Below are 13,028 nucleotides of genomic sequence, written 5' to 3' on the forward strand. Positions count from 1 at the left end.
AAACTTTGGTACTCAAAAATCCCTTCTCCGGTTTTCTGTTGGCAGCGGAGGGCCCGGATTAGCAACGAAGGGCGGTGTCCCCTCTCGTGCCCATAAGAACGATTAAGCGGCTGAGCAGAAGCTATGATTCTTCTTATGGTGTAGGGAATCGCTGCCTGAAACAGAAGATATCTTCATGATGGCTGTAACTGCAGGCATCATTCAGATATCACCACTCAAATTCAAGGACGTCATATGATGGCGGCGGGTAAGAAGCAGTTAAGGGGCTTGTTAAGTGTATCACCAATGAGACAGAAGCCAGCGGCCAGTGTTTATTGCGATTTACAATGGATCTTCACAGAGGGACACTGTGTGTGTGTTTTTTTGTGTACGTTATTTACTTTATGACACTTTTTGGTGAATGAGTAAGGGTACAATATGCCCCATAGTCATTCACATAGGGAGGCAGGATCTGGGGCCCCTTATTAAAGGAGGCTTCCAGATTCCAATAATTCCCCTTTCCTGGTCTGGCAGGCTGCATGCTCGGATAAGGGTCTGGTAAGGATCCAGGATCCCCTTGCCATTTTTTCTTTTTAATGGTGGCAATTCTTTTCTTAATATAGAAGGTGTTTATGTGGCGCTTCCTAGATAATAAATCCTATATAGTTTCTAATAAATTTGAATTCTCAGTGAAATAAATAATCATAAATAAACCTAATCTATATATAAAACCTCATATAGTGCATCAATTTTCAGAAAAATATAAAATGCAAAGGGAATGTTACCCAATATCACAAATTTCCAAATTAATTGTATAAATAAATCAATATGTGCAAATGTGAAAAGGTGTAGTTCATAAAGCACACCATCAAACAAAAAAATATTGTTGCTCCCAATAAAAAATATACAGTATCACAAACGTAAAAAAATATAAAAATTTGTATAAATAAATTAATATGTGCAAAAGTGCAAATCGTAAAGCACACAATCAAACAAAACATGAAAAAAATTGTGTTGCTCCAAGAAAACTTAAACTTTAAGGCCGCGTACACACGCGGGGACTGTTCGCCCAACTTTGTCCGTCAAACAGTTTCGGCAAACAGTCCGCTCAAACTTAGCATGGACGGACATGGCCACACACGACGGACGAACAGTTTGCTGAAACCGTGCGCGATGACGTGAACGGCACGTACGACGGGACGAAAAATACGACGTCCTATACACTGCATTATAGCTTTCGGCGTGAAAATCCTTTCTGAGCATGCGCGCAACTTTGTTTGACGAACAAGCCTACACACGAGCGGACTGTTCGCTGAAACAAGGTTTCAGCGGACAGTTTTTCGGAAATTCCGAAAAACCTTGTCCGTCAAACTGTCCGCTGAAACTGTCCGCTGAAAGCCCACACACGAGCGGACTGTCCGCCCAAACACTGTTCAGCGGACAAAGTTGGGCGAACAGTCCGCCCGTGTGTACGCGGCCTAAAGTGCAAAGTGCATATAAATCAGTCCATTCAGATGTATCCAAATTGTGCAATAAGTTCAACGGATAATGATAACCATGCAAAGTAAATAAAGGTGCAGACTATTCCGTTCCTCCACACTTCAGTGCTTAAGGTGCACCCCTTGTTTCCCCCAGCCTCTCACCTCAAAATAAGGTCCCTAAGGACCGGATTGCACTTCAGGGATAATGGGCTGGTAATCTTCCACCTCCTCTTAGATATAACCTCCAGGACACCAACTAAAATCTCCACAACTCCCAATCCGGGTTATATCATAATGGGGAAAGAGAATAAAGGGGCCTCCAATGCGTAGTATAATCGAGAAACGTTTATTAATAAAAATATCCACACTTACATAAAAATCCAGTGATTCGCAAATGTAAACAATGATACTTCCGGTCTCGGCCGCGACCGGAAGTGACGATCGACACCTAGCTTCTCCCTGACGCGTTGCGTCACATACCACGTGACTTTCTCAAAAGGGTAAAGGGGTCAAGGGGTCGCTCTTCCTTATATACGGTCCGCCCAGCTGTCGCATTAATCATACAGCAGCGGAGCAGACCCAATACACATATCACATACTTTTCAGCATTCTCTATTTAACTTATATTTATGATACCCATTCAGCATTAAAATTAAATTATAATATCATTGTACTTAACATTAAAATTAGCCATGTTTAAAATGTAAAAAATTATTTTCTTACATTTCATTTCAGCTGACAGCCGATGAGCTTGCCAGCCCGCTCCTTAAAGCGGTAGTAAACGGCAAAAAAAGTTCAAAAAATTGGTTCCCTGCAGGATATTACCATAATGTGCCAGTATGCAAGGGAGGGAGGGTCATAACCCTTGTTGGTTTACTTTTTGACATCGGTGCCCTATTATATAGTCTGTCCAGGAAATAAGGCAGAAGTAATGGATAAGTGTTTTTAAACAACCGTGAAGTAAGTGTGTGTGTAGAATAAATGGAAAGCTGTTTTTTTTGCAAAATAAGTACATGATTGCTATATTGGTACATAGGGAAGCTGGAATTTAGAAAAAAATTTAGCCTTTAAGAATAGAAGAATGTCTCCACAGGGCAGAAAGGTACATCGCCTAAAGAGCAAAAAACTGAGGTCTCACGAATGGGTTCTGGTTATAGGGGTAAGTCTAGGCAACATGTCCAAAAGGTTTGCCAGTGTCCAATCACCTTAAAGTGGTTCTGCACCTTTAAAAAAAATATTAAAAGCCAGCAGCTATAAATATTGCAGCTGCTGACTTTTATTAAATTGACACTTACCTGTCCCAGGGTCCAGCGATGTCGGCGGCAGATGACGAGCAATCTCTCGTGTCTCTGCTGCCCCCGCCGCCATCCTCTGTCAGGGAATTGGGAAGTGAAGCATTGTGGCTTCACTGCCCAGTTCCCTACTGCGCAACTGTGCGTTTCCCAGAACACAGCGGGGGGGCGGGGCATCTGCGACAGTCTTGTCCCGGAAGTGGGTGCAGATACCTGGATTATCCAGGTAACTGCACCCCGCTCCCCCCTGAAAGGTGCCGATTGTGGCACCGGAGGGGGGGGGTCAGATGAGCGGAACTTCCACTTCAGGGTGGAGGTCCGCTTTAAGGTAGCAGCCTATACCACAAGGCTCTTAATTATTCCGTTTTTGAACTGTACTGAATAAATAAGGTAAACCTGGTTCTTGATTACAAATAGCCAAAAGTAACTACTGTATTGAAAAGTTGTCAGTCTGTTTACATGCATGCATCTCATGTCTATAGTAGAGAACTTATGAACACTGCAATATATATGGCAAAAAAAAATGAATATGATTTTAATGGTTAATAGAATTACTCTGCTTTTCCTGTAGGAAGTTGGAGCTGCCATTTGTGCATCAAGGACTTACAAGAAGCTGTGTCTATGCCCTGAGTCACACTGGATATTGATCACGAAGATACCTACAACTAAATGCAGCAATTCCTTCTTTTTTAAATATCAAAATCACAACGTTTGCATTATTCTATAGTTTATAATACAACAGTCACCATGACCTAAAAACCATCAGGTTTAAAGTGCAAGGTCACCTTTACAGAAAATTCTTTAAACTGAACTTACACAGGACCCCCTCCTCCCCCCCCCCCGCGCTGACCTGCATGGCGGCGATCGCCCGCGCTCAGCCCTGGTATAGCCCCCTCATGGCTGGGGCACTTAGAAATCCTCCCAGCTTCCTCTCTTCTTCCCCGCTGAGAGGACGGGCTATGCGGGTTCTGATTGGTCGCGCCAACCAATTAGAATGCTCCTGAACGCCCCACCTGAAGGGGTTCATTTAGGAGATTAAGCTTCGGGGATTTCTAAGCCCCAGAGCCTTGAGGTGGCTATAACGGGGCTCAGAATGGGCGATCTCCGCCATGCAGGTCAGCAGAACTGGGAAGAGGGGCGAGGAGGGGGTCCTGTGTAAGTTCACCTTACAGATTTTTCTGTAAAGGTGAACTTGCCCTTATTTAGAACATCACCAGCTAGCAATATAGATTGCAAAGTCTTATACACAAAGCATCATTTTTACTGTTTAGATGCCCACATTCCACATTCCTTATCACAATCTATATAAAGTAGCATTGTCAAGACCTGTCATAGTTGTTTTGCTGACTTAAAGATTTCCTGAGCACCGACCTAGATCAAATATTCAAATGTGGAAAGTCAGAGAAACATCAGAAGTCCTTAACAGCTTTTTATAGGTCAGCAAACCAAACAAATTATGCAAGAGTCAGAATGACAGCCAGGCAGCTAGCTTTATTCATAAATAATAATAGGTTACCTTTACCAAGGCTATATTGAAGACATTGTCAACTTTTGTACAATTTCATTGATTTACTAGGACTCGTGTACAGGTGATTAATAGGGAACCTTCTTTTTTAAAGTGGTTGTAAACCCCAGTCACGAAATGTGAACTAAGCACATATATGTAGTGTTTACCTGTCTCTCTCCGAAGCTCTAAGTGTGGTTTCTCTCTGGTGCTTTGTTACTCTGTTATTAGCATGAGTCACTTCTGAAGTTTTCCCGACACACGAGATAAAATTTGTGGCGGGGAGGGAGATAAGCACACAGCTTGTCTATTCAGAATACAGCTCTGCATGCTCCTTCGTGCCTCTGTCTATGTGAAGGGGGTGTGTGTCTCTTTCCTCCAATCAGCTTCCACACAGTGTATAAGAGCTGTAACTGCTGCTCTACACCCGCCTTACAGATGCAAAAGGATTTGCTCACAATTGTGCTCTTTTGAAGGAATGCAGGAATTCACAAGCAAAACGTTTAGGAGGATTTGTTTCATCTGAGTCTATTCACTTCACTGCGTATATGAGAGGGTTTACAACCACTTTAACCAAAACTTCACTGTTCAAACTGAAAATTCCAGACCGGCTAGAGAGAACAGATTTGAATATACTATGAATGCATATGTTGCTAGTTGTATATAAATATATTATTTACACATTCCGTTATAAAAACTGCCCTAGTCAGTATTTAAGTTCTGAAACTTTATATTTGCACATCCCCGAAAATGGCACAAACTGTTGTGACTTATCAGAAATAGATGAGGCTCTATAGGCACAATTCATGGAGATAGTTTAGTTATTTTATCTCATGATCATTTATGTTCAAATATAAAATTTTAAAAATAGTTAAAAAAAGTGTTGCCTTACCACCACTTAAACAGTTAGGTTTCCCCCTCTCCTCAAAAGACACAATATTGCACAGTTATTCTAAGCCTAAAGATAGCAGTATTATAAACAAAGAACCTGTGTTCTCATCTCTGTGAACTGACTTTTTCATACAAAATACCTTGAAAGAAAAAAAAAAAAAACCCTTGTGTGCTATAAAGTCATCTCATACACGAGAAAATGGTTTAAAGATAAATCGACAATCCATTTTTATTTTTAAAAAAAGGCAAATAATGCATGGCAAACTACCATATGCTTTATGAAATTATGTTATTGTGATAAAACTTGACAAGTCTTTGAGGGCAGACATTCAAAAGAATATAATGTAAGGAATGGGCTGTAGATGGACAGACATCCCTCTGACCATCCTGTGCTGCATTGTTGGAGAGCCGTTTCACCACATGACTCTCTGACAACATCCAAGTGTTACGGTCATATGAAAACAACTTACTATTTTCACTTACTTTCAACTCCGATTCCAAACAAGTCGGGACGCTGTGTAAAATCTATATTAAAAAAAAAACTGATTTCAATGATTTGCAAATCTCATAAACCCATATTTTATTCACAATAGAAAACAGATCAAATATTTAAACTGAGAAAATGTACCATTTTAAAGAAAGAAATAAGGTAAATTTGAAACTGATGACATGACAACAAAAAGTTGACAAAACACAACCCTAATTCCATAAAAGATGGGACAGGGCCATGCTTACCACAGCGTAGCATCCCCTCTTCTTTTAACAACACTCAGTAAACAACTGGGATCTGAGAAGACCAGTTGGAGTTTTGGAAGAGCAAAGTTGTTGCATTCTTGACTGAGCATATGTGGTTTTATAACCTGGATATCTACTAGCATTGCTAGCATTTAGCATGCACCCCCATACCATCACAGATTAAGGCCTTTGAACTGAGCGCTGATAACAAGCAGGAAGGTCCCTCTTCCCTTAAGTCCGGAGGATGAGGTGCCCATGGTTGCCAAAAAGAATGTCACATTTCCATTCATCTGATCACAAAACAGTTTTCAACTTTGCAATAGACTATTTTAAATTATCTTTGGCCCAGAGAAGACATGGCCTTTCTGGATCATATTCAGGTATGGCTTCTTCTTTGCAGGATAGCTTTACCTTCATTTTTGGATTGCATGGCGAACTGTGATCACAGACAGTGATTTTTTAAAGCATTCCTGAGTTCTCGCAGTGATGTCCATCACAGAATCATTTTTCTATTTTCAATTGGAATTGGGGTTGCAATACGGTTCTTTAGATATGTCATAAAGGGCTCAGTTGCACAGATCTGAAGCGTCACTTGCACAAATCCAACCTAATTCCTGCCTTTATGCAACTAATGAGTTATCGCAACTAAAGAGTATAACTTGCATTTTTTACTGAATTATGTAGTATAGTGCTGTCTTCTTATAACAATTTCTGGTAGTTGTTTTCAGTGTTAATAATTTTATCTTTTGTGGAGTGGGATTAAGTTTTTAAACAGTATTATTTTTAGGAATAGCCCTCTATTGACATGTCTGAAACTGGAATAGGGTTCTTTTTTATCAGGGGTCCCCTGGAGTATGAATGCTTAGTGTAATATGATATTTTGGTATACTGCGGTTTTACACACACACACACACACACACACACACACACACACACACACACACACACACACACACACACACACACACACACACACACACACACACACACACACACACACACACACACACACACACACACACACACACACACACACACACACACACACACACTACTCCGAACTGACCTATTATTTTTTGTTTGTTTTATTCCCTTAATGGAAGTACCTGAACATATACCATTATTGAAGTGTAAATGTAACGTAAAGGAAGATAGAGAAACTTAAGGCTGTTCATTCCAAACAAATCCTGTAATTAGCTCTCGCACTTCTTTATAGAGGTACAGTGGTACAATAGACTACATTATGCTATTGTAGTCCATTGTGGCTAAATTATTTGGTTCCATGCAGTAGTTGGTTAAACTGGGTTTTGTACTGTAAGGTACGTCCTTCAATATTTGAGAGTACCTTTATGATGAAGTGCGAGCTCTATTTTGTTTGACTTGTTTGTTTTCATGGTGAATACTCCTGGATGATTGAAGTTTTAAGTTAGCTGTTGCAAGCCATTTCTGTAAAACGGAAACAAACCTAAGGCAGCACAGTGGTGTAGTGGTTAGCACTCTCACCTAGCAGTAAAAAGGGTCGCTGGTTCAAATCCCAACCACGACACTACCTGCCTGGAGTTTGCATGTTCTCCCTGTGCCTGCATGGGTTTCCTCCGGGTACTCCGGTTTCCTCCCACACTCCAAAGACTTGCAGGTAGGTTAATTGACTTCTGTCCAAAATTGGCCCTAGTATATGAATGGGGACCTTGGATTGTGGGCTCCTTGAGGGTAGGGACTGATGTGAGTGTGCAATGTACGGGGATAGGGGTAGACACTCACTCAGGTTGAACTGGATGGACTAGTGTCTTTATTCAACCTTACTAACTATGAAATTATGAAACTAAGCTAGCCAAATATGGCTCCACCTTTGGCGGTGATGTGATGATGGCACCATCTGGCTTGACAAAAAAAAAACACAACTGAGCTGGGTGGAAATCTATCAGCCAAGCAGTGACTGCATCCTCACAGGTGCCATGGCTATCTGAATACAATAGCTGGCAGATTATTTGATCAATGCTTAACATGGATGGACCTGAATAAGCAAAATCTAAAAGTGTAGCTAGCTTTACTGCCATACTAAAGCACTAGTTCAACATTGTGTGCGTTTTATGTTAATCACAATGCATCTTACTGTGCAGAAAAAAGAAAAAAAAAAGATTTAATATGCTTCTTCACAACGCAGTACTGTACTCAGGAAAAAGCTGAGATCTAGCTGTGTGTATCCTGAGAGTCAAGAGACTTGGGCAAATGCCCAAGTCCAGCTTCAAGTAACCTAAATATCAAGACAAACTAAAAAGTGCAAAAAAGTCTAATGCTGCATAAATCATAATGGACTCTTAATGCCTGGTACACATGGGGAGTTGTTTTCGTTCAACCCAGTGGGATAAGAGATCGCTGTACTAACACAAACTACTGTGTTCTTACAAGGGGCCTATTGAACAGCGCTCACAGCCATTGGTGGATGCATGCGCTGATCGGATGCTGGTTTACCATGGCGCAAATGTTGCCCGGTTTCTGCTGACCCTGGCCAATATTCTCTGTGTACTACTCTTTAGGGCAAGGCAATGCTGCTTTTCTGTAGTTATACTTTTTTTATTTGCATGGACTTTACTCTCATCAGAGTCTGCCATTCTCTGCATTGGAGAAAGTCTCACTCCTATAGGAGCCTCTGTTCATCTCAGTTTTTAGGCTGGTCTCCTTCCATTAAGCTATTTGAAGGGTCAGAGCTAGCAATTTCTCAACTTTTTACAGTGTAAATATGAAGAGTGGGCTCTCTTAAAATGCAACAAAAGGACCACTTTATATCTGTAGCTAAAGCAATTTCTTTTTAGTAGTATTAAATAAGCTCTGCCAAATAGACTCACAAATGTTTCTATAAAAAAATAAAAAGAAATTAGGACTTGTTCACACTTGATTAAAGTTGTAACACTTAACACTCCTATAGCGTTAGTGGGCATTAGACTTGCATTAATGAGCTTTAGTATGGGCCTTAGACTGGCGTTTTACAAACATTATTGAGGAGTTAAAAACATTCCCCAAATGCCCTAGGCGCAGTTTTGAGGCATTTGATGAGCATTAGGCTACATTCACAATGAGGCACTTTACAGGTGTTTTAGTGCTAAAAATAGCGCCTGTAAAGCGCCTCTGTCACTCCAGGGTGAAAGCTCGAGTGCTTTCACACTGGAGCGGTGCGCTTGCAGGATATAAAAAAAAAAAAGTCCTGCAAGCAGCATCTTTGGGGAGCTTTAGGAGCAGTGAAATCAATGGGCAGCGCCGGCAAATCGCTTTAGCAGCAGTGCTACACGGGCGCAAGAGGGGGTTAAAAGTGCCCCGCTGGTCGGCAAAAAGTGCTGATTAAATGACAGTAAAGCAGCGCTTTACCGCCGACACCCCCACCGCCTCAGTGTGAAAGTGCCCTTAAGGCATGTTAAAACTCCACAAATGCCAATTTTTAAATGGGAAGTGATATTAAAAGGAAATGCACAAAAATGTTAACACCCCACAACCGCACTGTAACCGCCTGCTAGAGCGTTTGCAAAGCGACTTGAGTGGGAGGCGTTGAAAGGCTAACGCCTCCTGACTCGACATAATGCTTCAATTTCGAAGCAAAGCGATTTAAATGCAGGTTTTGATAATGTGAACTGTGTGCTGTCTATTGTATCATTTGCATAGGCGTTTGAGGGGCGTTTTTAACGCCCCTCAAATGCCTGCTTTTAAAGCCAGTGTGCCTTACTGATGTATATTCAGAACTTCTTACAAAAAACAAAAGCACAAAAGCATTTAGGCTGCTTTCACACTGGGGCGGTATTCAGGCGTTACAGCGCTAAAAATAGCGCCTGTGTAGCGCCTGAAAAAAACCGGCCCCTTCCCCTCCAGTGTGAAAGCCGGAGGGCTTTCACACTGGAGCGATGCGCTGGCAGGACGGTGAAAAAAGTCCTGCTAGCCGCATCTTTGCAGCGGTGTATTCACCGCTCCTATACCGCTCCTACCCATTGAAATCAATGGGACACCGCGGCAATACCGCCGGCAAAGCGCCGCTGCAGCGGCGCTTTGCGGGCGGGTTTAACCATTTTTCGGCCGCTAGCGGGGGTTAAAACCACCCCGCTAGCGCCCGCAGACCGCCGCTAAAACGACGATAAAGCGCTGCTAAAAATAGCGGCGCTTTACCGCCGACGCCGCTCCCGCCCCAGTGTGAAAGCAGCCTTACAGCAACATAAAAGCAAAGGGTAGGCAAAATATGAGTAATTCAAAGTCACTGGTCTCTTTCAAAATGCCTATAACCAGTGGACAATTTGCACATCCAAGCTTCTGCATCTCCTACAGATATCCTGCTGACATATTTTAGAATAGTGTCATATATCCCTTAACAATTCACAGCAACAAGAATTGTGAGACATAAAAACAAATATTGGAATTCATTATCTATTGAACTGAGAATGCACCAAATCTGAACCTCCTTTTGCAGAGCTGCATTGCATAAATTGAGTAGTGTCATTTTTTTATTTTGTTAGACATATACACTACTGTGCACATGGCAGATGTAAAAAAAAATCTGTAAATTAAGAATGCTTTCAGAAATAGTGTTAATTTATTTTTATCAGTTACCAAAATGGAAAGTAAATGAACAGAACAGAAATCCATATCAGAATTAAACCAGCATGAATTCTTCTACAGTTGCACACTGTTTTTGAAGGAACTTGGCATGTAGGTTGTTCCAAACTTCTCGGAGAACTAACCACAGATCTTCTGTAAATGTGGGCTGCCTCAAATTCATCGGCCTCTTTATGTAATCCCAAACAGACTTGATGTTGTTCATATCAGGGCTCTGTGGGGGCCAAACCATAATTTCAAGGACTCCTTGGTCTTTTTTACACCGATGATATTTCTTAATGACATTAGCTGCATGGTTTGGGTTTTTGTCCTACTACAGAATAAATTTGGGGCCAATCACATGCTTCCCTGACAGTATGGCATGATGGATAACTATCCTACTCAGTACTGTACCGCTGTCCAACCCTTAAGAATTGATGCTGGTTTGAAACCAAAGGGTAGTCATACCAAATATTGATTTGATTTAGATTTTTCTTCTATTTGCTCTCTTTGCATTTTGTAAATTGATAGAAATAAACAATTAAATTATGTATTTTCTCAAAGCATTCTTACTTTACAGAAGGGTTTCTCAACCAGAGGTTGCTAAGAGTTCCTTGGGCAATTTTTGCTTCTCTGATAAGTTCTCACTGACACCATTCATCTTTTTACTGTATCTGCAAGGGGGTTATTCTTCCCAATGCCCACAAATGTAAGGAGCATTCTTCCCACTGACCATCAAACCAATGTATCACGAGTTGTAGATATAGTAATAGTACAGTGTAGTAATAATGTGTTTATAAGGTTGAAAAAGGCTTCTTTACATTTATATTTAACTTTTGCACAGTATTGTATATTTGGATTTTTAAAGGATCATTTGATGTTGAATATATTGGTTGAAAACTTTATAACAATTTATATTGTTTTATTAACCACCAAGTTAGGGGCAAGATTTGGTAATAAAGAAAACATATCTAACCACTTATGGACCGCCTGTCGTTATAAGTCGCTACTTTAACGTTAAATACCGTTATGGAGTGAAGGGCCACCTCTTTGGGGTGCTTCGGCTTAGGACACAATGATTGTAATACAATGTCCTCATTGATATGAAAAGCCGAGACCACCTTCGGTAGAAAGGACGGTTGCGGATGCAACACCACCTCATCCCTGTGGATGACCAGATAAGGCGACTTGCAAGACAAGGCCACCAATTCCGAAACCTCCTCCCTGATATTTTCAAACGGCGGTTTTTGAAGCGCCGACAACACCAGGTTCAAATCCCATGGGGGTAACGGTGGGCGCACCGGAGGGAGTACATGTCGTACCCCCTGAACGAAGGTACCCACTAAGGAGTGCAATGCCAGGGGCCGTTGAAAAAAAAGACAGCCAGGGCTGAGATCTGCCCCTTGATGGTGCTCAATGCCAATCTCTGGTCTACTCCTCGCTGGAGAAACAACAGGATCCACCGAAGTATGTGAGCGACCTCCCGAGCAGCGGCTGCGCTTCTTGTTCCCCCATGGTGATTTATGTATGCCACCGCCGTGGCGTTGTCCAACTGAATCCTGATCGGACGGCCTTGAAGACTCACCAACCATGTGTGGAGACACAGCCTGATTGCTCTCAATTCAAGCAGATTGATTGGCAACTCAAATTTTACCGTCGACTGAACCCCCATCACTCCACCCCAGTCAGATAGACTGGCATCCGTAGTGACCATCTACTTCAGAGGAAGGAACGATTTTGCGGACTGAATCACCGGGGACCTCAACCACCAGATCAGAGAGTCCCTGACTGGTTGGCTCACCTGGATCTGTTAATCCAGAGACAACTGAGACTTGTCCCATTTTAACAAGATCTCCTTCTGCAGTACTCTGGTGTGGAACTGGGCGTAAGGTACTGCCTAGAAGGAGGCTACCATGAGCCCCAGTACTCGCATGCAAAACCAGAGCGACGACCGCTTGTGGTTCATCAGCAGTTTCACCGCGGATCTGAGAGTCTGCAATTTGTCTGAAGGGAGAAAAACTCTTGCTTCCCTGGAGTCCAACAGCAAACCTAGGTACTCCAGGCACTGGGTCGGCACAATCACCGACTTCTTTAGGTTCAACAGCCACCCAAATTCTCGCAGGGTCTGCATGGTCCACGACTGGAGGAGCCGACCACTTTTTGAGAACGCTTTTCTCAAAGGGGTAACGTACCGCCATGTATTTAGGGACCACAAAGGTCCGTTGCGGGCGACCCCATTCCTTGTAAATGAACTTATCAAAATAAGTCAGATACGGGAACACCTTAGGTAAATGTGCTGGCTTGCGGGACCTAAAAGGGACCGGTATATCAGCAGAAGGATCCGCTGGCTCCTGAATCTTCAGGGTATCACGCACAGCTGTGATAAGCTCCAACTAGCACTTTGTCACGCACGGGCCCGGACGGGGACTCATCCTCACTGTCCGAACGGTCCTGGTCAGCGTCATCTGACAAGACAGAGCAGGGGTCACCGGCCTCAGCAGGACCCGAGTCTGCGTCAGAGCTCTCCCCAGAGGATGGGGGGCAGGGGCCACATTTTAGCACCTTCCTTCCCAT

At 42.4% G+C, this 13,028-nt stretch overlaps 1 protein-coding gene across 2 annotated transcripts in view; it reads left to right on the forward strand.

The window, feature by feature from the left end:
* DPF3 (double PHD fingers 3) overlaps positions 1 to 3,853 on the forward strand; it is a 717,329-nt gene extending 713,476 nt beyond the window's left edge. Inside the window, exon 13 of one of the 2 annotated variants that reach the window (XM_077464591.1) lies at positions 3,324 to 3,853. In XM_077464591.1, the coding sequence (XP_077320717.1) occupies positions 3,324 to 3,382 (59 nt within the window). In that variant the 3' untranslated portion in view covers positions 3,383 to 3,853. The remainder of the gene's footprint in view (positions 1 to 3,323) is intronic. The other variant, XM_077464592.1, reaches the window with a different exon arrangement.
* The last annotated feature ends 9,175 nt before the right edge of the window (positions 3,854 to 13,028 follow it).

Source organism: Lithobates pipiens, unplaced genomic scaffold, assembly GCF_037356315.1.
Source record: "Lithobates pipiens isolate NorthernLeopardFrog02 unplaced genomic scaffold, aLitPip1_a1.2 Scaffold_30, whole genome shotgun sequence".
In the NCBI taxonomy this organism is placed as follows: domain Eukaryota; kingdom Metazoa; phylum Chordata; class Amphibia; order Anura; family Ranidae; genus Lithobates; species Lithobates pipiens.